Genomic DNA, 24,099 nt, shown 5'->3' on the forward strand with positions numbered 1-24,099 from the left:
AAATTTGTCTACTCAACCTGGATGTCAAATTGTTTTAAGGACCTATACTAACGACCAGCTCCCCGGTCCTGGCGTCATAACAAAGAGGACATAACGCTAGTTCACTTTTATCCGCCGGGTAACCTTTATCCGTTGTATATAAAATCGGAGTATTTAGGGATATCAATTCGACAGACGGCTGTTTCAGACTGGAATGCTATGAAAATATTGCAATTTGCAAACCAACGTCCGTCGACTAGATATCATTAAATATCTCGTTTAAAGACAACAACGGATAAAGGTTAACATGTGGACAAAGGTGAACTACCGTTATAACCTTCTTAATCCTGAGGACCAAAATGCCCTCAAACTTAACTGAGTGGTGTCTGTGGAAAATTCGCTGCGGGAATGTTGGTCACTTGGAGCCAAGAAGCTGTGTAAACTGTCTGGCATCCATGCTAGTCTACTCTTGGCTAAGTAAATTGTGAAATTGTATATAGTAACACAAAAATTATATAGTTTAACCCTATCTAGACCAGGGGGGGGCTAAAAGTGCCCGCGTCGACTTTGACGTCGCATAACTAGTGAACGACGTGTGCTAGGACTACGAAACTTGGTGACTTTTCCTAAAATATTGTTGGCAACAATTCTGTGAAAAAAGTTTTAGTTTGTGATTTTTCGTGTTGCCATGGCAACGGGTTTCTGACAGGCATATTTTCCCAAATTTACTAATTTCTGTTTGAATTATGGGATATCATGGTTTAATTGCAAGATCAAACTTGTTTATTAATATCATCAACATCCTGTGTAATTTTAAGTAATATTTTCATTTAAATATTCATAATTTATGCTAATTTGATGACGTCATGGGTCAAAATCCAAGATGGCGGACATTGCCATTTTCAACAATAAATACATGTAATTTTTACTCAAATACCGTCAAAATCTTTTATTTTCTTACAAAACACAATCATTTGATCATTTTCAGTCCATCTCTATTGGGTTTTGGGGTTATATGTGGAAAAAGTCGTATTTTAGAAAATTCACGGTTGTCGATCCAAGATGGCGGACAAATGACGTCATTTTCTGACGTCACATAGACGTCAGTGTCGACGCCATTGGAAACATAAGACTTGGCAGACTTAGACACCAATAAGATAAGCTTTATTGTCATCATTTTGCTCAATACATTTAAGTATAGCGGAAATTTAATATTTTGACGATTTTAGCCCAAAATATGACATTATGACGTCATAATTACGTCATATTACGTCATAACGATACCAAAATTACAGAAAATATAAAACTCTACTAGAACATCATCCCCTTCAAATTTGATGATCGTAACTCAAGCCGTTTTGAAAATACGACGGGGGGGTCAAAAGAGCCCCCCCTTGGTCCCAGGGATCCCAAAAACGGCCTGGTCTAGATAGGGTTAAAATTCGAAGTACTTTATTTTCATTTTCACAGGATACTGAAAACGGTCTTCTCACCCTGCATAACTGGATTAACATGGTATGTTTTAATGTATCGCTTATGCATTTTTATCGCATATAAAGTTGCGGAAGAAAATCGATCTTTTTTTATGTGCAGTCAATTTGGCAAGCATATTGATGATGAAAAGAAAGAAAGCACCGTAATATTCTGATATATGCAAATTTTGTTTGTGACAAATGAATGTATACAATTTACGTGAAAATATTGCATCGTAGCAATGATGTTTGTAGTTACGTTAGAATTATTATTCCCTTACAGGAATGGAAGGATAGAAGACTGAGTTACGCAGATGTAGGTGTGAAGAGATTGGAGTTACCTGTTAAATATCTCTGGATGCCGGATATTTTCCTGATATCAGGGTAAGGGAACGTCAACATTTTTGACCCCAATGAAGAATAACAATATAGTTGAGCCCGAAACTATACCCTCATTCTTCATGGCGATAAAATGTGTGTGTGTGTGTGTTTGTGTGTGTGTGTGTGTGTGTGTGTGTGTGTGTGTGTGTTTGTGTGTGTGTGTGCGTGTGTCATTGTGTGCGTGTCACGGTGTGTGTGTGTGTATCATCAACAACGCGGGACGGATTGTAATGATATCTGCTAAGTTTTATCAACACAGAGGTGAAGGTTGATTCTGGGCCCCATTGCGACCGACCTGGGTTTTGCGTCTTTTGCCCTTGACATGCTGTGGCCTTTTCCATTTTCACTTTTGGATTTCATTGTTCTAATACTTTATAGTTTTTTATTTGATAGGAAGAACTCTAAATTCTAGATTTTGATTAGAATTAGTAAGAGTTTGGTGATGAATATATACTCATAGGATATATAGACAACTGATTTGAATGATAATTAATCTTGATAAAGACATTTTCTTTCCTCCAGTGTGAAGGCAGATGAGATGCCGTTACCCTTGACAACAGAAGCGTCCATCTTTAGTGATGGAACCGTGCGGTATGTCGTACCCTGGACCTTCACTGTGCCTTGTAGGAAACGATCCGAGTCGGACTCATGGGAGTGTCAGGTTGTGTTCCAGTCGTGGAACAAGGTAAGGAGAATGCCGGGCAATCCTACAGTGTGCCATGAACAAGGTAGAACCGTGTTGTTGTGACCATGTGGGCATGAGTATAGTGTAGTAGACATGTTGAACGTTATGTTTAGGGGTCGTTTTGCAATATTTCAAGTACGAATTTATTAGTCAAATGTTTTCTGTTTCTGCGTCCTTACAGCCGGCCGATGAGATAGCACTGTCTCCTATCGAAGAATTTTTGGACGCGGAGGAATACAACGGCGACTTGCAGTGGAGCGTCCAGTCCGTGTCAGCTGATAGGCTGATCACGAATGTGCGCAATGAGGCAGACAAGTCCAGACTGATCTTCACACTGGTTCTGACTAAGAATGTGTCAGAAGCATAAATTTCAACTACATGGACAAGCTATGTATTTTAATAAATATTTGTCCACAGGACGATATTTTTGTCGCATGATAAACGATTTCTTCCATATTAAGAGAGTATTGTGACACAGCATTATAAGGATACATCAAAAGTAGTAAATGGTGATTGATTTAACTCTATTTCCGTTTGATAGAAAGGGTTAATTTTTTAATTGAGGGATAATTGAGGGATAATTGATTTAATAATATTTGTGAATGGTGCAAATTGTCACGAAGAAAATGATTTGTGTATTGGATATAACAGTAACCATTGAAAAAAATATAGCAAGTTGTTGCTGACTTTAATGCTTATGAACGCTTACTGTCGGCAGATGTCCGTTCTTAGCAACAGAGACAATGCAGTTTGATTGAATTTTGATAACAGTATCAATAATAATATTGATATAGGTCCATAAATTTGGTGACCCACGTGATGTAAAAATATAGGGATATAATTTTTGTTGACAAATTGGTGAAGTCGGATTTCAATATCTATTCATATACATATATTCTGCAGTGACTTTTTTGTATTTCAAGCATTCAATAACATATACAGCTGTACGAAATGTTTATGTTTGTTAGGAAACTCTATTTGTGAAACATGTATACTAGTCTTTCCTAACATCACTAGCAAAAATACAATACGGTTATACTATAGTCACTAACATTAGATACATTTTCGTTAACGTTATTTTTCTATGACGATAATAAATCAGGAAATGATTGTTAGACAAAATGTATATCATTTAAAAACAGGTGGACGACTATTATTAGTTATTGGGAATATTGTGTACTTAGTAGATCAAGTTGACCCTGGCATCCCTTCCCAAGTATATCTAATGAAATAGCCCTACGAGTTACAGATGGGAGTATGTATGTCAAGATTCTAAAGCTGGTTCCTGTTCCAGAAAATAAATAAAATTTTTGCAGGGGCTGTTTCTTGTCAGAGAGTCGTTTAGTGTATGTCGGTGGAGGTTAGACATCCAGGTGATAAGATACGCCAAATAGCAATTACTCAAGCCACTGGACCGTTTCCAAAATCATCATCCAGTTGCTTGAATATTTGCTATTTGGCGTAGCTCGTTTAGTGTTGTTGTCATATATGTGTGCCTTGTAGTTGCCATACTAGGTTCAGTCCGATAAGAGAATGATGACCTATCAAACATTCGTGACTTATGATCATTCTGGAGAATTATATAAAACATAGCAACGGTATGACAGGATTCTGTATTGAGTCTTGACTGTACAAGTGACAACGTACGTAGAGGCTACAGGGCAAAACCACACGTCCTTCGCGTCTTGACATTTACCAGATGGCGATGTCTTTGTCAGTTGCTTACATAACATTGCCTGTCGCATGTTTCTGAGCTGTCCCTTCCTTAGCTCTTAGGTACAAGAAGTTCGCAGCAGATTTTCGGTCATAACAGTGTCTACAGGGTGTATCTTAGTACATACAAGATCCGAATGCCCGACAGTCGAGCTGCCAACTGTTGACCAGACTTCGACACGATGTCGATGAAGATTCTCGTCGTGCTTCTCATCACAACAACCACAGGAACAGCTGGTAAGCACAGATAGTTTCCCTAGTTTCAAAACAAAATACTGTCATTTACCCGTATATCAGGATTCCATAAGGGTGTTCGAATCGGATTGTTGGTGTACTCTATAGTCTCCAAGCAGACACTAAGGTGCCTTATAGAGATAGTATCAAAACTGGCCAAGGAGTATAGCCGTGTCCGTTTGACTCCCTTTGGCCGGCTATACTCCTTGGCCAGCTTTGATGCTATCTCTAAGGCACCGTAGTACTCAATGACCGTAAGTCATTTTATGGCCCTCCTGCCTAATTAACTGACCCACCAACTTTGATGTGCCATATATTGTTCTTGGCTAGCTATATTCCAGAATTTTCAACAGGAACTGGAGCACAATACCCATAAGTTGGTGTCAGACCATACAGATATCACCTAAAGCTCATTGATATTGAAATATGAATATGATAAGCACAGCTATATTTTACCACTTTTAGGCGCAAAGCGCTAGCCCCAGGAACATATTTGTGACACAAATATGGTATCTATGTATTCAGGAATGAGAATTCTACAATATTCAGCCTGTCCCACACTTACTAGTGTGATTTTAACAGAGATATGTTTAATCATGTTCAAAATATTAGGAAAAATGGCATATTTGCAATATTCATGCAAGCCTGACAGGTAACTGGAAAAGGGAACAACCGTGGGCCAGGTTGAACATTGAGGTGCAACATGTGTACTTTCCATACATGTATTTTGTGACAAATGAAAATATTGCATAAGCTAGCGCTTTTACGAAAGAAAAAAGATGACAAAATTTCAAGTTTGGCTACTATAAGGATGAAATGTGACACGTTTGTTTTGATAAAGGAACAATATGGCCAATTAATTTGTTTACACAACCCCCTGACAGTAGGACACCAGGCTCTCATAGGCGAACAATGCGAATTGTTCACACCTTTACCTGGCAAGGTATATGTACCAGACACGGCTTGGCTTGGCTTGGTTTGACAAACAATAAACAAACAGCATTCGAGTATCTAAAATTACTTTTAAACAAATGCTGGGTTTCCAAATACAACATAGTATACACAATTATTGCAAATACCTGGTTAAGGCCTATCATGTTATACCATTATTAAATGGTGTGATATGATCACAGCAAAGTGCATGATATCAAGGTTCTGTTTTGAACATCCTTGATAATATTATGTGTATCCACAATTCTACCAAACCAGACATAACCAGACAGTTGTCATCATGACTGTCTGTCATGATTCAGTAATACTGGAGACTGAATAGTAGCTACTAGTAATAGGTGTATTGACAAAACTAAAAAAGGAGACTTTTACATGTGGCTGTATGTTCAAATTTGAGGGTTTAAGTGTGAAACTCGGTGCCATACTGGCAAGCTGACTATGGTACATGTTACATGATGGGTAAGTAGCCACAACTATCATGGTAAAATACAAAATGCAAAGAACATACTTTCGGTAGTTTAGTCTGAGTTAAGCACTGACGCAATCAAGGACGTTATATTGAATTATAAAACATATAACTTCCTTGCTGCTAGTATGAATCTAAATTGCAAAACTGGTTTGGTACTATTTCTAGTGTTGCTTCATGTGAGCAGAATTAACTATAATTAGTATAAAGCTGCTTTGGCAAATTGATCAAGACACAAAGAACTGCAAATCTAACAAGACATATTTAGGATACTGTTAATAAAGTACCAAATCAGTAACTAAACAAGAAAATATCCGAAGTCTTTGTTTGGGGGAAAAATCATGGCTACATTCTTGTATGTATTTTGGTGTCTGACATAAGTGGGTTTATACAGAAGTTCCAAAGATAAACAAATCAAGTGCAAGTGGATACTTTCTCTGGAGAGCTGTAACTTACAAATTCTAAGATATTTGCAGACAGTCAGAGTAAAAATCTAGCAGTGACTATCTACTACATGTGAAACAGTTAATGCTCAATACACATCATGTTGACATTCCCAGACAGTACTGTCTGAAACAACCCTCCACAACCCCGGGGTTCCAGGTAACACTTTACCTGGCTTGGTGGAACCCCTCTTGGGATGTTTTCACACTGGGCGTGGAGGGGGCAATTGGTCAACAATAGGGTAACTTGGGGTCAAAGTTCGTTGCTATGTGTTGCTAGGGGAGCCAACACCCACTTCGCTGGGGGTCTCAAGAAATGACTTACGGTCATTGAGTATCTGCTTGGAGACTATCTGTATCTGTATCTATATAGCCGGTATAACCGCCGTTCGGCGTAGACACACCAGTTTCGCAGGCACGCGGCGCGGCAGCAGCTGGTGTACTCTAAGTCTCACTTCATTCAAGTGAACGATTTTGGCAGTTAGCCATATATATGGATAACGAGAAAGTTACATACAAGTGGGAATGCTAAAATTGGTAGACTTGCTAATACATGTACCTTTTACTCTGACAAGGCCTTTATACAAGGATCAATAGCCAAACATGGTTGCTGAATTAAAGAATAGATTGTTTTATCTTCTTTGTTTTCTTTCAGTTGCACGTCCACCGGAGTGGGATAGCCAGGAAGGCAACCAGCTGCAGGACGTCATCACAGTTCCCCGAGGGAGCACGGTTAAACTGCGCTGTCCCGCGACTGGTGACCCCCGCCCTACCATTACATGGTTAAGGGCAGGACAGGACATCACAGGGTCTGATAGAGATGGTCGCCACAAGGTGTGACTGATTACGCATTTGCAAGTCAACCGGCTGTTGACATGTATTTTTGACGAAAATCGCTAATTTCGGTTCTAACACTGTATTTTTTAGGTTTTCTTGCTATATCACTGCTAATTTATTACATGGATGAAGTCGTGTGCAATTTAGTCTTTCATACTTAGATATGCATAAATTATGCTCGTTTAATGACGTCACAGGTCGAAATCGAAGATGGCGGACCATGAATAGATTAGATTGACCAAAAAAGCCCGGTTCGCCTTACACTGCCTTAATAAAATATACACATGACTGCGGACTCAAATCAAAACAAACATTCGCGTGCACCAACTGATTTCAATACCTCCTTTTCCATAGAGACAACAACATCAGCATCTAAACGTGTTTTTTTGTTGCAGATCCGAATCAGGTCCTGGACCCTTGCGATATCTGAAATAACAGAATCAGACGGTGGAAGTCCCTACACCTGTATCGTGGAGAATGCCCTCGGCAGCATCAACCACACGTTCAAGTTGATTGTCACAGGTGACCACTTCTGCTAAAAACTGTGCATTATATGTTGATACTGTAATCTAAATTTAGATGGAATAGAAGATGACCGCTGTTGAGGTATTGTTTCTTCTTCTCCGCAAGTACTGAGCCCCATAGGATAAGTTCATTAGCGGTTACGCATATATTACTTACAAGTGACCAATAGAAACAAAATGTGTGAAAATACGGGACCCTACACGGATAAGTAACAATTAGACGACTGATTCTGTGAGTGTATATGACAAGATGGGTGAATATAGCAAAATGCCTTCTCACACTATCTAACAGGAGCGAGTGAAGTATTGCTGCTAGCGAGAGAAGACGAACTGCGGATGATATCACTGGGATCGCCAGACTACACAAACGTAGTTGTCCCGATCGAGGGAATCCAGCGCGCCGCCGCCATTGACTACGATGTGGTGGACGGGTTTGCGTACTGGACAGATGTCGAGACCGAGGTCATCAGACGGGCTAGACTTGATGGCTCAGGTTTGATTCCCATTTCTGTCGGCTTTAACAAAGTATACTATCATATCTAGTTAGGCCATGCATGTTGATTTGATTGTATGGATGACATCTGCGCGTGTATCAATTTTCGGCCGTTTCCAAAATTACAAAAAAAAGGTTTTCAACTATACTATAATCTAAATTGCAAAAAGCAGCTGCAAAATAAGCAAATATATACTGCAGATTGCAAAAAAATAGGAAGGTAAAAGAAGATGTGAAAGAGCAAACATGAAGAATCTATTGTTCGGCATACTATATTTTGTGTTCAGTCATTTGTTCAACCTTCCTGACTACTTAGATTTCATACTTTTTTCATACTTTTTTTTTTTGGCCAAACATTTTTTTTATTTGCGCGCTCGCATCAGTTTTGGGGTTCCCAGAGGATGTCATTCATATAATCAAATCAACATGGTCTTACCTTTGGAGATATATGGATAGTGCACAATATATCTCCCTATGTCTGTATGTACTAGTCTGTTATATCCTAATCTATAAACGGCTGTATATATGATTGTTCAGATTAGATTCATGGCCCCCTGATGGCTCTCCATGCTACTACAGCACCACGTCCGGTTTCGATATTTCGTACCTTCTACGACCTATGTTTACGATATTTGTTGGTAGGTAGGTCATGTGCCAGGGAAGAAGTGGCAACTTTGGGCCCTCTAGCGGCTTCAATCAACAGGAGAGGGGGGGGGGGGGCATTCCAGTTGCAGACTTTGAAATCCGACAAATCAAAAAGGGAATGAAACAATTTAGACCATCAAAACGGTATGTTTATTATGTAAATTATTGGCTGATTTGCATTATTTCGTGGTGCTAAATGACATGAACTCCATACTCAATGCGTAACGTACACAATGGAAACAAATACCTATTTACATGATTGATAACAAAAGTACAACATACACCAGTGACAAATTTTGCCACTTACGTACTAGTGACACATAAAGTTTAGATAAAGGTGAATATCATATAGGTGATATAGATCAGCTTCACCAACTTTGTCACTGCAAAAATGTAGCCCATAATGTAGAGGATTATTAGAAGCTATGCGACCTTAGTTAACATAAAGGGTGGGATGGCAATGGACATGTGCAAAGAACTACAGGCAAACTGAAACTAGTAATATTAATCATACACAAACACATATTTGCATAAATTATGTACAATCATGTAAATGTTGATATCATTTGCATGATGTAGGAAAAATGCTACATGTGCAATTTGGAAAGGAAAGAAAATGAATTCTTATTCATATAATGATAGCCAGGGTCTTCCTTGCATATCAATATCAATGAGGCTTACTTAGCGAAGGTATTTGGCCGTGTCTGTCCAACGCTTTCCGTTTTCAGGATCAACCCGTCATTTTTATAATGACAACACTATACCGAGTGCCCATATTTTGCCTTTTTTTAGTTAAAAGCAAATTACTTGTATATGTATTACCCAATAATACGTTGAAACGCATCAAAACAGTGTTCTAATTATCTCTGGGAACGGCGCAAATCTGGTAGGCTTTGGGTGCAAGGACAATGCCCAAAGAGCCCTCCATTGATAGTGCAGGGGCGCCGTCTGGCAGCTTGAATGTGAAGTGCTGCAGCAAGGTTGTCAAGAAAAGAAAAAGCTCCATCTTGGCCAGTTGCTCACCGAGGCACTGACGCCGCCCTAGGTAAGGGATAAGAAGGCAAAAATGAAATATATTATAGAAAATTTACATTCCCTCTTAGGTGGTAACTGAGGTACGAGCTAGGCTGATTGGGGAAATAACAAAGTTCATGGTTTAATTCTTCCTTGCCTGCATTAAAATTGACTATGACTAGATCCAGTCATTAATTTAAAACCTAGCGATACTGAAGGATTGTACAAGCGAAGCCACAAACGCCTACTACACTTCAATCACACCTACAAAAACACCCCTAAATATATATATATACAACGTTGTGGCTCTTGTCGTCCCGTTTTTATGACAATACCACAACACCACGCTAAAAACCTTCTCATGTGCTCAGAAATAACCCTCAATCGTGCTGGCTCTTGTCGTCGCTTTATTTCAGACAAAACAACAATATATGACGCTAATAACTTTCACTTTTACACACAAAGACCATATCCAATCCCCATCATACAACAACACGTAACAACAATAACAAGAAAATGGTGCAAAATACGTCAAAGCCAAGTTGGTGACACCCCTTCCTATCAATCACATCCTCAACTCTAATCGAAACAAACATGGCGGTGCAAACATGGCGGAGCCCATATACGCTAATGAAAACATAACAGATTTTACCATCGCAATCCTGTAGCAATAACTCACCTAGCGAAAAGGGAATGAGCCACTCGGGACGAACAACGGTCCCATCTTCGTCGAGGAACCTGTCCGGGTTGAAGGTCTCAGGGTCAGGTGCCACTGCCGGATCCATCATGGCGGACCACAGGTTCGGGATGACGAAAGTGTCGGCCGGTATGTCGAAGCCGTGCAACACTGTAGCGGTGGAGGTGGTATGAGGTACAGCAAGCGGTGCGATAGGTCGAATCCGTTGGATTTCCAGTATGGTGGCCTCTGTGTAGGGCAGCTTCCCTCGCTGGGACAAGGTTGGGGGACTGGCGCCAAACTCTCGGTCGATCTCGTCCTGCACTTTTCGCTGCACCTCCAGATGGCGCGCCAGGTACAACAGCCCCCACTTCAAGGTCGTAGCTGTAGTTTCTGCTCCGCCCATGAACAGATCTCTCATTGTGTTGATCATCCCCATTTCTGTAATGGTGCGGTCCGCGTCATCCGGGGTCTGCTGCTGGGTCTCCATCAAGTACACATCGATAATGTCCCGGATGTCGGCAGGATCGAAGGTCTCTTTGTGTTCTTTGATCTTTGATTTGATAAAGTCAACGACCTCGAGGCTCATTTTTACTCGTCTTTCCAGTCCCTTTTTAAAGAATGGCAACTTTCGTACCAAAGGAATAAACCGAGAAATAGAAGATCCGGCATTCCCCCCAGAACCCCCGACCATCTCTGACATCAGTCGCATGAGCCTCTGGAACTCCATGTCGTTGTGTTCGAATCTCTCACCAAACGACATGGCACAAATGACGTTAGAAACCGCATTTGACAATAGAAGCGACATGTCCGTTGCAGTGCCGTTCTTTTCCGCAAGGACGTCACACAGGATGCGAGCCTCCTCCGTGATTTTCCCCTCCAGACTACGTTTGCCCATACCGAACTGACGGAGGGCGGTCAGACCTATTCGGCGTTTCGCCTTCCAATCCTCCCCGTACTCGGACATGGCAACTCCTGCAGAATTAAGAAGGAATGGCGCCGTGTGTGGCGTAACTGAGAGAGTGTTGGGATCAGAACCTAGAGGTCCCGAGTTCGATACTCGCCGTGCCCCCAACGTTGTGCCCTTGGGAGAGGCACTGACTTTTAGCGACATTCCTCACTCCACCCAGGTGTAAAAATGGGCACCTGACGTCGGTCGGGGAGGTAAAATACTACCTTTACCTTCTGTCTGTACTTTGTACGTGGTACTGTTAAAATATGTAACAAACTGTACTAGCTTAAGTGCAATACCACATTGTCTGCCCAAAAGCAACAACAACAACAACAAAATTAAGAAGGAATTTCCACTTACACAAAAGTCATCTTCTGTACCTAGTCTAGAGTGTATTCTGCACAACACTCCTAAATTGGAGTCAAACGTATAGAAGACCATTCATATCAACTACCGGCGACATGTCATTTGGTTTTTGGCATTCACATACACTTTCTTCTCTTTCCACCTATTTCCTTTCGTCACGAGTACTTACCTTGGTCCTTGGCCGAATCTAACATTGGGGGAGGGCGGTTGGAAAATACTTCCGGTTGCTTGACGAGAGCGTCCTGGATAGCCTTGTGCCTAAAATCAATACAAATAATTATTGACCTATTTTTTGTATGCGCCGTTTGACTTGTTTTGTTTTGTCTTAGGCCATGTTGATTTGATTATATGGATGACATCCTCTGGGAACTCCAAAACTGATGCGAGCGAGCGAAAAAAAAAATTTGGCCAAAAAAAAGTTGCCTTCAGTTGAAATCAAAGTGGCCAGGAAGGTTGAACATAGGACTAAACACACATAGTATGGTATACCAACAGTTAGGTGTAGGGACCAGTACATCATACGGGTGCAAAACATTTTTTTTTCTTGGACTTCTACGAAAAGAGCAGACCCCAAAAAAGAAATCAGAGGAACAGGTTTCGCCAATTACAAAATGGACGCACTATGTCGGCAGGCATTTGGGGTCTTACCGGGGGCCAAGAAGACAACAAGAGCGAAGTCAAGTAGAGTTTATAGTCAATTGTACCAAGTTTCTACAGTCAAAGGTACAGAGACAGTCTTTATTACATGGAGATGGGATTTTAAAATGCCATTGGGAGTCCAATAATCCACCTAACAGATTCCTTTGTAGCAAAATTGACCAATTCCCATTGTTTTGAGTATTGCCAGTTCTCAAGTTTCCATAGACAATAAGGTCCAGGTTCAGGTCCGGACCTGGAATTGATGCTCTGGACCTGAGTTTTCTGTACTTTATTTTGGCATTCTATGGCATTAGTTATCTGTTTTCTGATACTTTTTTTTCAATCTACGGAATATTTGTGCTCATTTTACAGCTGCTTTGCAAAATTTATTGTGTGGTCGAAAACTTTTTTTTTGTGGAAACGGCCGAAAATTGGCGCGAGCGCGGATGTCATCCATATAATCAAATCAACATGGCCTTACTTTAACCGCGGAAAGAAAGGAAATAACAGAAGGAAGACAAAATTCCCCATCCCAGCCTGTTCAGCTTGGAGAATATTGTATTGAACTTGTTACAGACTGGATATATATTAGCCGTTGAAGTTTTTCCTATAACCTCCTTGGTATTATTTCCGTGACCCCTGAGGCATTCAAATCCATTTAGGGATAAGAAGAATGAATGCATGATATACGATTACAAAGGGCTACTCACAGCTTCTGGCGCCATTGTTACATTGGGCTTTCTCGTTCGCAAAAGTGTCGCGCTGAATTTCTGGGTTAGGGTTTGCGTTAGCCTCTACAGCGCGACCCCTTCTTCCAAAATACGCGCAGACTTCTGCTTGGAAAATAGCACTACACCTCAATTCCCATAGATATACTGGAAACCCCCAAGTTATATTATGGGGCAGAAAATTGGTGTGACACCGGACCCAAATTAACCACATTTACAGTCGTAGTATTACACATGTAGATGTCAAACCTACCCATTGAGCACGACAGCCAGCCTGTTGGCGATCCTCACACAGAAAACATCTCCGTACTGCTGCCGCCAGGCCGCCAGGTTGGATAACAAGTGGCTCGGGCGGAAGCTAAGGAGGTTACCGAGCAGGGGCAGGCCTCTCGGGCCCGGTGGAAGGTTCTTCTGCCGATCACCTGCGCCCAGGAGCCAGTAGGTCACCAGGAAGGCCAGGACGAGAACCAGGGTAGACTGTAGGGTCAGGTTAGCGAGTAAACCGCTCACAAAAGACACGGCTGATTCCATCCTTTATGTACAACGTACTACCGCCAAAACAAATCAGCTAGCGTCACCCTCCCGTGGTATCATGACATGGCTGAGTGCATTCGGACTGTCCTACTTTTAGTAGAAGGGGGCAAAGAGGGCTCAGATTGAAAAACAGTTTGCTTACGAAAGATTCGATAGATACTATTTGACCGTGGGCACGTCAAGTCTAGAAATATTACATGTATCACAATCCCAATGCCCCCCTAGGCCTTTGCCCTTCGATCGCTCACTGCATAGGAAAAAGTTAATAGTTCGAAGGTCAGCGTCCGGACGGACGGTCAGCGTCCACACCAGACGAATGTTGTGTTAGTCCTAGAAAAACCTGTTGTGTTTCTATTTAAGATCATGGAAAAATAGAATAGGTTAATAGGGATTCTCTCGCTCTCTGTTTAGATTTCGGCCAAGGTGATCAACAAATACAGTTTTACAAATGAACGTAAAACTTTCTGCTATATGATATTCATGTGTGTATACAGGCACAATTATATCAAGAAAGTAAAACGTTTACAATGTTAATTACACATTCTTACATCAACTGTTCAAATGGAGCTCAGTATATGTACGATTGTAAAAAATTCCCGGAATTTTACAGGTATTTTTCGCGCCTGCGTATTTGCATCACCCCTTTGGAGGGTAATAACTTGGGGAGGGATTGACAGATGATATTTGGAATGTCAATAGCTTCAGAGATGTCTTACACAATCAAATGCTAATCATGCAAATCGGGGGCTACTTTGCATAACTAATGAGGACAGTTTATTAATCCAATGCATTTCATAATAGGATACTCAAAGCAATAATTTCTATTGCCGCACTTATTTTGTATGCTGCATTGTGTAGAATTAACATGTAGTACTACTCATGGTCCTGCAAAGACCGACGAGTGCCTTTACTTTACTAGTGCAACTCGAGAAGCTGTGGAGGTTTCATGATGCTTTGTAGGTGGGTACGCGTCTGGGAAACGAACCGTCGGGGAAACGAACCGACATGTTTGTTAATCCGGCGACTTACCAGGGTACTGCAGTTGTACTTTTGATAGCTCGTTCTCTGGGTTAGCTATGGTCGTGATTTCAGACTCACTGCAATGAGTCTCCTTATTGGAAACTTTGGAGAAGATAACATGCAATGGTTAACAGATTTTCATTTATATTGGCATGCAGCCACCTTAGGTAACGATTACAACGGGTATTTTATGCAATCAGTTTTTACATAACATAATTAATGAGGCAATGTCATGATTTAGTTGCAGGCAGAGACTTTCCCGACTTTTTCAGAATTTATAATCACAGCCAGCAAATGCACACGACGTTTGAAGATTAGTAGGCGAGGTACTAACTCCTAATCATGCTCTGGAGAAGGCGGAAATCTACAGTTTGATAATAATGTTGTACAGCCCAGAAAACGACGTTACGGCAGAAACGCCGGAATTGTATATTGTATGGTATCTTTAAGTGTCTGACTGCTGTGACTTATCTTTTACAGGTGTTGAAGATGTAGTCACCACGCAGGTAGAATCCCCCACGGGTATTGCTGTAGACTGGATAGGAAGAAACCTTTACTGGACCGACGAAGGCACACAGAGAATAGAAGTCATCCGACTGGATGGGACGTCACGTAAAGTTCTTATCTATGAGAACCTCGACAAACCACGAGCCTTGGTGGTCGACCCTTCAGAAGGGTGAGAACTCTTAGTTTCTTAGACTCAGACTATCTTCAGATTCTAGATCTACTGTGTATTGTGCTAGTCATATGGTCGTTCAGACAGTTCGATTTTCTAACTACTAACCTACCCTCCGGCTTATTTTTATTTTATAGTTTTATTCATTTGCAACATCATACCCATTCTTCAGAGACGAAAGAATACATAACACTAATGTCTAATCATCTAAAGGTGTATCAATTATTGGATCTTACTTCTTCTTATAAGGTAGTGGTTAATGAACTGTCCCACACACTGCAAAATGAGTGGGTTTTGCTATTGAAATAAACATGTAGTCTTTTGGTGATGTCCTATATTGTAAAAACTATACCCTTGCCACCATCTGAACCCCTAGTGTTGAAACGTAGGTTCTACTTATGCAAATTTTCCCAGTCTTGATGGCTACCCCAGCGATTTGTGATCCCTCACGACCAAAGCCAATCCCTAACTTACTTAGCCTGGTTACCAAACCCGGCCGGATGGGATAGGCAGCATTCTCAATTTTGCCCCTTGTAGTGGACAAAAAACTCCACTAAGAGAACGCAGCAGGATCAGCAGGAGGTACTACCCCCCTGCTATGATTGGTTAAAGACCCCCAACTGTATTTTTTTAATCCAAAACAGTGACCACTAAGTACCTGATTCGCTACTGTGATAGCCTGCCGACCAACTGTGGTGTGATGTAGCTGGCTACCTGGGGTGTGAGTGGTCATCAATCCTAGGTTCTCCTCCCTCTGATCAAGGGCCTTCGAGAACATTTCTACAGCCATCCTGCCAGACCCCAACACAAAAGATATTTTTGAGGTTGGGGTATGGTATCCAGGCTATAACTTACTGTCTTTGTTACTTCTGTGTAGATATATGTACTGGACGGACTGGGGCGAGGACCCCAAAATCGAGAAAGCTGCCATGGACGGCAGCAACCGTACTGTTCTGTTCAAGCGGTCTGTGCACTGGCCAAACGGTCTTGCTATCGACTACACAGCCAGGAAACTATACTGGGGAGACGCGAGGACCGACAAGATCGAATACGCCAACCTGGACGGCACTGGCCGCAGAGTCCTTCTGGATGAAGGCTTGTCGCACATCTTTAGCTTGACTCTGTTGGGTAAAATACTGCAATTATAAGTTTCAAATAATTTAACAACTTAGCATGTTCTACACTGTCATATGTCGTGATATCGAAAGAGCACGTTCTATCTATCCCTCCATGGATATATACGGCTAATTAAATATCAAGCACCTAAATTACTAGCGTTAATTACACACAATTTGTAGACAGCAATGCTGTATCACTTTTCTTTCTCACCTTTCGAAATGCAAAGTTTAAAAAGATACTTTTAGCAGCAGAAATTTGCTTAAAACCGGATTAAAACGAATTCTATAAAAAAATCATCTGTTGTCGCAACAGAATATATAATGGATGTAACAAGCAATATTCCATTAATCCGCGGCCTTTGATAATATGCAGTTTTTATCAAATCAGTTTAGAGAGTGATTATAAGATATATAACTAAGACTTCCCATACATACGTTACAGTAGAGATCGCGATCCAGTAGAATCGCCGATTTTCTTAGGAGAGATCGCGATCGGAGTCTGTCCTAGGAGAGATCCCGATCGCAATCTGTACTTAGTAGAATGACCGATTCTACTTGGAGAAACTCCGATCGCGATCTCTCCTAGGAGAATCGGCGATTCTATTGGATCGCGATCTCTACTGTGACACATGTCACATACATGCATGTTTCAGGTAATCACGTTTACTGGACGAACTTGGGAGGTGAGAGTATAGAGCGGGTGCACAAGACCACGGGAGCTGACCGTCAGGTTATAGTGGAGTTATCTGACCTCATGGGACTGAGGGCGGTGAATGTGCAGAAAACAGAAGGTTGGCTGTGTTTGTTTTTTTCAATAGAAAAGTGGTTATCTCACCATGGGCAATATAGGCATCGGAATTGTTGTTGTGCAAGAGGCCGAGCCACCAGGTAATGGCAACCCGCTGTGCACATGAAACGCCCCCGTCAGCGCACTGTCCTGTACTTCCCGGGTCATCCCGTGAGCTCAGTTTACCGTCCTTAAGCTATGGACACAACCAGGCGTAAGTGCAATTTGCCCGTACGTTTTTTGGTGGCCACGTCCGCCACATATTTCTGAAAATGTTCAGGCTGTACAGGGAAGGCGCGTCGCCCGTACTGGCTCCGCAGCTCAATAGCACACAAAGTTGTGCCTGCACGTATTTTAAAAGTTCTACGGCGTGTCTGCGTGCTCAAAAATCCGTCGAATTCCCTACGACTTCGTACGGAGGCGGTACTTACAACTCACGGATCCCAAAAGACTATCCACGTTTTGGAACGTAGACAGCACGTATTTGCACGTACGATGGGTTGTGCCCTTAGCTTTACGAAACAAAAATCACTGGCTCAGCTTCGGGTACCTTCGGCATCCGTCGGAACTCGCCGAAAAACGTTCGGCACCCGTTCGAATGATGCCGAGTACTTCATTTGGGCGATTCAATGACAATTCCTTGGTGGCCTACCGCCTATAATCTCAATGAACTGTGTTAAACTGCTAAAAACGCAAAGCAGAGCCAATGTTGTCGCCTGAAATCACAAATGTTTGGAAAGCTGAAAAACACTGCAGTTGGCAATAATGGCACAAATGGGTGCAAAATTTCTATGTTCTGTTTCGGCAGGGCCCAGATTTAGGAAAGTGACGTTAGCCTTTGGTTGTCTCATCTAGGCTTCATACGCAAATTTGGCCAAGATCTAAGCCTAACACATTAATACGTACATCTTTTTTTGGTTCAGGAGAGACAAACCCGTGCCAGCCCAACAATGGAGGATGTTCCCATCTGTCTGCTGTCTCCTGATCCTCCAAACTACAGGTGCGCCTGTCCTACAGGTATCAGGCTACAGGAGGATGGGAGGACATGTGCTGATGGTATGCCAACTTACTCTTTATGACTTAATTTTATGGATGACATCCTCGCGCGCATTGATTTCCGCCTGTTCTAAACAAAAAATAGCATCCCTAGTCAATCAGTATTTTACACTTGCCAGAGGATCTGCTCTCCAGAGTATGGGGCATAGTCAGGGCATGGGACCACAGCGCCCTTGTTCCTTGATCCCTCTTAAGAATAGCAATGAAATATTATTAAAATGGTCATTGTCCTGACCACACGGTGCCCCTGCTCTTTATTACTAGAACCTTGATGGAGTCATCATCCCCATTGGACATAGAAGGACAATTGTAATGAGAATGTTGTGTAACGTTTCTTTTGTCGAATTATTTTGTACCCAATACCCGAATGCCCAGGAACGAACGAAATATTGCTGGTGGCCAGAAGAACAGACCTACGGATGATCTCCCTCGACAAGCCCGACTACACGGACGTAGTTCTACCGATCGATGACGTCAAATACGCCATCGCTATCGACTATGACGTAGCGGACGGGTTTGTGTACTGGACAGACGAGCATGCAAGGGCCATCAGACGGGCGAAATTAGACGGAACAGGTGGGAAAATCATTTGTTAGATTGTAGTTTATATTCAGTAGTTACGATTGAAATACTCTTTTTAGCTATATTATAGGAAAGTTCCCTCGCTTTGAATCTTTGTCTAGTGTTAAAAAATCTTTTTTCTTATGAGTTTTGATCAATATATTAACACATCTCAAGCTACTTTTTTAACATTACTTTGAAACGAGAAGAAGCGGAACAATGTATTAGAATAGTTTTAGAACCCATGTTTTAGATTAGTCTTAGAAACCATGTGTACTGTATTACGACCTTTTGTATCTATACGCCTGTACGTAGCCCGATAGGGTACGAGTGTGCAATAAAGGCTAATTCAATCATTTCAATCATTATACCGTTACATTAAACAAGGCTGTAGCGTCTAATGTCTAGTGGACACGAGGTAAAGAGGCTATGGGTTAGATTCCTGGCATTCGTGGCTAGACTCTGTGTTATGTTGGGAAAGGCACTTAACACGACTATCCTCATTCTTTCAAGGTAGGAAAATTAGTACCTGACTTCAGTTATGGAGGTTCGATGGAGAGAGACGGGCTCCAACTGTCAATACCTTGCCCTAGACCTATAGACACAATGGGTAAATATCCAGAACACTGACTCTTGTGGCGACCTCAAAAAGACCATGACACTACATTCCCCTTTCCTTTCGTCTTTTCAAAACCAAGGCCGAAGTTGTGTGACGAAGTTGTCTCCATGTGTATTCTTATGGCTAAAGAATTCTTTTTAGTTTTTCTTGCAAGCAGCATGAACAAACTCCGCAATCGTGAACATTTTACATGGTCTATGCTGAATACAAAGGTGTGCATATTTCTGCTGGGAAATAGAGGGAAATTGTCGATATTTTGTAAAATAATTTCTAGTGAAAAAAATGAGTACTCGGCCAAAATATGAAGTTTCATCTTTACCCAAAACATCTGCTGTAAACATTTCTACCATCTATTAGCGAACTGTAGTATTTGTTTTGTAGGTGGAGAATATCTCACCGAGACAGATCGCCCTGACGGCATCGCAGTTGACTGGGTCGCGAGAAACCTTTACTGGACTGACACGGGCACCAAAAGAATAGAAGTCGCCAGGTTGAACGGAACGTCCCGAAAAATCCTGATAGACCAAAAACTCGGAGAGCCACGATCTATCGCATTGGACCCGTCAGAAGGGTGAGTGACCGTTTAAACAATTTGATATTGTTGTGTACTTTTAGCCACATTTGGGACAGTGTTCTCGCCGCAAACCTACATCGGCTACATATAGCGGCGAGAAGCAGAACTCCAGTTAGAAGCTCTGACGAAGGTGTCTAAAAGACATCGAAATGCAAGAAGAGTGAGTACTAACTGGTCGTCTAAAAGAATTTTCCTATGTCCTGTTGACTGTTGTGTACCTAGGGTGTTTCGTCATTCTCATGTACATACGCAACTTAATACTTTATTTTTCTTTGTCTACTTCGAGCGCCTCTCTCACACGATACCTCGTTAGTAAACGTATACTACTGCATAGATTCGTGTTCTGGGACCTTAGAAGGGTAAAGGACCTCCCAATGACTTTGCTCCTGAACACTCCCCAACGAAGGTTGGTGCTGGGTTGCTCCACTTTCCTCATTTACTAGCATCTTGGATTTGACAGTACAAGATACAATACAAAATGGAAAGCCCGATACGACTAAAAGACGGCAGCCGGAGCCTAACCTCTGCTTGGAGAGTACCATATCTTTGTCTCTCTGTCATTCTGAATTAGTCTTTTCCTTCTAAATGCGTTTAAAACTAGCCTGAAAATGTTGAAACGTATGTGGCGCTCTACTTATGCATTTTTCCATTTTGCTGCCACTCCCCCGGCAATGCGGAACCCCTCATGGCCACGGCCAATCCCTAACTTGATGTCTTTGTTACTTCTGTGTAGATACATGTACTGGACAGACTGGGGCGAGAAGCCCCGAATCGAGAGAGCAGAACTGGACGGCAGCAACCGTAATGTTCTGGTCAATACATCCCTGGGCTGGCCAAACGGTCTAGCTATTGACTACTCAGCCAGGAAACTATACTGGGGCGATGCTCAGACCGACAAAATCGAATACGCCAACCTGGACGGCACTAACCGGAAAACCCTGTTGGATAAAGCTCTACCTCACATCTTTGGCTTCAGTTTGCTGGGTAGGTCATCACAAGTTCTAATTTGAATTAACTGCCAATCATGTATAACTAAATTTTGTATAACTTAACGCCCCAGCGCACCGAAGACGTGGTTAGGTCACGTTGATTTGATTATATGGATGACATCCGCGCTCGCACCAATTTTCGGCCATTTCCAAAAAAAAAAAAAGTTTTGGACCACATAGTAAATTGTGCAAAGCAGGTGTAAAATGAGCACAAATATTCCGTAGGTTGAAAAAAAAGTATCAGAAAATCGATAACTGATGCCATAGAATGCCAAAATAAATCTCAAAAGTCAAAGAATAAGATGTGAAAGGACAGAAAGAAAAAAAAAAGTATTTTTGGTAAGGGTTTGTACATGTACCAGTAAATTCAGGATAGGTCCCGTTCAGGTCCACAGGATCATTTCCAGGTGGATGTGAACCTGGACCTGATTGTCTGTGGAAACTTGAGAACTGATAATACTCAAAACAATGGTAATTGGTCAATTTTGCTACAAAGGAATCTCTTTGGTGGATCATTGGACTACCACTGGCATTTAAAAATCCCATCTTCATTAAATAAAGGCTAACTGTCTCTGTACCTTTGCCTGTAGAAACTTGGTACATTAGTGACTATAACCTCTACTAACTTCGCTTTTGTTGTCTTTTTGGCCCGGTAGGACCCCAAACACCCGCCAACATAGTGTGTCCATTTTGCAATTGGCGAACCGCGTTCGTCTGATTTTTTTTCAGGTCTGTTTATTTCAGATTGGTCCAAGAAGAAAAAAAATGTTTTGCACTCGTATGATGTACTGGTCGCAACATCTAACTGTTGGTATACCATACTATGTCTTTGTAGTCCTATGTTCAACCACATTGATTCTATACTGAAGCCAACTTTTTTTTTTGGCCAAACTTTTTTTTTATTCGCTCGCTCGCATCAATTTTGGAGTTCCCAGAGGATGTCATCCATATAATCAAATCAACATGGCCTTAGTCTAGGTTGATAACTTCAATTTTCTTCAAAATAAATGAATAATTATTTCAATGTATGTCTAACCTTAGGTCTTTGAATTAAACGGTTTTATACAAGTATAAGTCTCTCTGTGGCAGTGGATTACACCAATAATTCTTTCAAGGCCGTTAAATCCTGTGTAGTCCTTCTTAAGCCGTACATGGAAACTTACCATTTTATCGATATTCTTAAAGTAAGTTGACATACATTCTCCATGGAGTTAATGGCTTAACGGTGTATTTATCATTCTTTCTATACGGTCATGGAGTTCATTGCTACGTTGGTCACAGTTCCAACCTGGGGCCCAGCCGGGCAGCTTTCGGGAAGAAAAAAAATGAGACAAAAGACATAAGACACAAGACGTTAAGAGAATCATCTGATTCCTGAGTATCATTTGTGTGTATTCTAGTTCGTACATTTCAGAAAACAGCCCGAAAAATACATAGAAAAATTCCATTTTATCGATGTTTTAGCAGCGATGGTGAGTTGACATACATTCTCTGTTTTATACACATTTCCCAGGTGATTACATCTACTGGACGGACTGGCAGAGGCGCAGCATAGAGCGGGTACACAAGACTACGGGAGAAGACAGAAAGGTTCTAGTGGACCAACTTCTGAATCTCATGGGACTGAAAGCAGTGAATGTACAGAAAACAGGAGGTGGAGTGGGTTTTCATATTTATGCAATGTGTTACGTGTAACGTATAATGTGTTATTGTACGTATAGTGTGTTATTGTAAATAATAACTGTAATAATTGTGAAAAGGTAGAAAAAAACAGACGTAGCCCTCAGATTTTCTTTCAAATTTGCGCAACGTCTTACGTCTTTCGTGTTATTATGTACAATCAGGGTAGTGCTTAGATGCAATATGGCTAAGAGTTTATTCTAGTCAGTCAAACTTGGTATCATTGCAAAGGTATCTTGGTACAGAGTTGTAATCTACAAACCGTTTTGAATTTGGGTGCTTACTTCCCGAGATATGACTTAAACACTAACCGCTAGGGTTAGGGTTAGAGTTAGGGTTAGGGTTAGGGTAGTGCTTAGAGGCAACATGGCTAAGAGTGTATTCTAGTCGGTCAAACTTGGCATCATTGCAAATGTATCTTGGTACAGAGTTGTAATCTGCAAACCGTTTGAATTTGGGTGCTTACTTCCCGAGATATGACTTAAACACTAACCGCTAGGGTTAAGGTTAGGGTAGTGCTTAGAGGCAATATGGCTAAGAGTTTATTCTAGTCAGTCAAACTTGGTATCATTGCAAAGGTATCTTGGTACAGAGTTGTAATCTACAAACCCTTTTGAATTTGGGTGCTTACTTCCCGAGATATGACTTAAACACTAACCGCTAGGGTTAGGGTTAGAGTTAGGGTTAGGGTTAGGCTAGTGCTTAGAGGCAACATGGCTAAGAGTGTATTCTAGTCGGTCAAACTTGGCATCATTGCAAATGTATCTTGGTACAGAGTTGTAATCTGCAAACCGTTTTGAATTTGGGTGCTTACTTCCCGAGATATGACTGAAACACTAACCGCTAGGGTTAGGGTTAGGGTTAGGGTTAGGGTAGTGCTTAGAGGAAACATGGCTAAGAGTGTATTCTAGTCGGTCAAACTTGGTATCATTGCAAAGGTATCTTGGTACAGAGTTGTAATCTGCAAACAGTTTTGAATTTGGGTGCTTACTTCCCGAGATATGACTTAAACACTAACCGCTAGGGTTAGGGTTAGGGTTAGGCTTAGGGTTAGGGTAGTGCTTAGAGGCAACATGGCTAAGAGTGTATTCTAGTTGGTCAAACTTGGTATCATTGCAAAGGTATCTTGGTACAGAGTTGTAATCTGCAAACCGTTTTGAATTTGGGTGCTTACTTCCCGAGATATGACTTAACACTAACCGCTAGGGTTAGGGTTAGGGTTAGGGTTAGGTAGTGCTTAGAGGCAACATGCTAAGAGTGTATTCTAGTCGTCAACTTGTATCATGC

At 41.5% G+C, this 24,099-nt stretch overlaps 4 protein-coding genes across 4 annotated transcripts in view; 3 read left to right on the top strand and 1 right to left on the bottom strand.

Moving 5' to 3' along the window:
* The first annotated feature begins 1,736 nt into the window (after positions 1 to 1,736).
* On the top strand, positions 1,737 to 3,836 carry LOC118426899. Its single transcript, XM_035836493.1, has 3 exons — positions 1,737 to 1,835; positions 2,355 to 2,517; positions 2,699 to 3,836. The coding sequence occupies exons 1-3, from the start codon at positions 1,810 to 1,812 to the stop codon at positions 2,882 to 2,884; spliced, it is 375 nt and encodes a 124-aa protein (XP_035692386.1). The 5' UTR covers positions 1,737 to 1,809; the 3' UTR covers positions 2,885 to 3,836.
* Positions 3,837 to 4,206: 370 nt separating this feature from the next.
* LOC118426898 (low-density lipoprotein receptor-related protein 6-like) lies at positions 4,207 to 18,906 on the top strand. Its single transcript, XM_035836492.1, has 9 exons — positions 4,207 to 4,467; positions 6,980 to 7,158; positions 7,557 to 7,683; positions 7,978 to 8,178; positions 15,233 to 15,428; positions 16,306 to 16,556; positions 17,200 to 17,337; positions 18,257 to 18,389; positions 18,765 to 18,906. The coding sequence occupies exons 1-8, from the start codon at positions 4,413 to 4,415 to the stop codon at positions 18,316 to 18,318; spliced, it is 1,209 nt and encodes a 402-aa protein (XP_035692385.1). The 5' UTR covers positions 4,207 to 4,412; the 3' UTR covers positions 18,319 to 18,389; positions 18,765 to 18,906.
* On the bottom strand, positions 8,957 to 13,987 carry LOC118426896 (cytochrome P450 2J2-like). Its single transcript, XM_035836489.1, has 4 exons — positions 13,452 to 13,987; positions 12,001 to 12,089; positions 10,517 to 11,488; positions 8,957 to 9,864 (listed from the first exon to the last, which is right to left on the bottom strand). The coding sequence occupies exons 1-4, from the start codon at positions 13,727 to 13,729 to the stop codon at positions 9,680 to 9,682; spliced, it is 1,524 nt and encodes a 507-aa protein (XP_035692382.1). The 5' UTR covers positions 13,730 to 13,987; the 3' UTR covers positions 8,957 to 9,679.
* Positions 18,809 to 24,099, top strand: part of LOC118426980 (low-density lipoprotein receptor-related protein 6-like) — a 31,180-nt gene continuing 25,889 nt past the window's right edge. Inside the window, exons 1-4 of the mRNA XM_035836614.1 lie at positions 18,809 to 18,965; positions 19,951 to 20,140; positions 20,877 to 21,127; positions 22,646 to 22,786. Coding sequence (XP_035692507.1) covers positions 18,809 to 18,965; positions 19,951 to 20,140; positions 20,877 to 21,127; positions 22,646 to 22,786 — 739 coding nt within the window. The remainder of the gene's footprint in view (positions 18,966 to 19,950; positions 20,141 to 20,876; positions 21,128 to 22,645; positions 22,787 to 24,099) is intronic.

This window comes from Branchiostoma floridae, chromosome 12 (assembly GCF_000003815.2).
Source record: "Branchiostoma floridae strain S238N-H82 chromosome 12, Bfl_VNyyK, whole genome shotgun sequence".
Lineage (NCBI taxonomy): Eukaryota > Metazoa > Chordata > Leptocardii > Amphioxiformes > Branchiostomatidae > Branchiostoma > Branchiostoma floridae.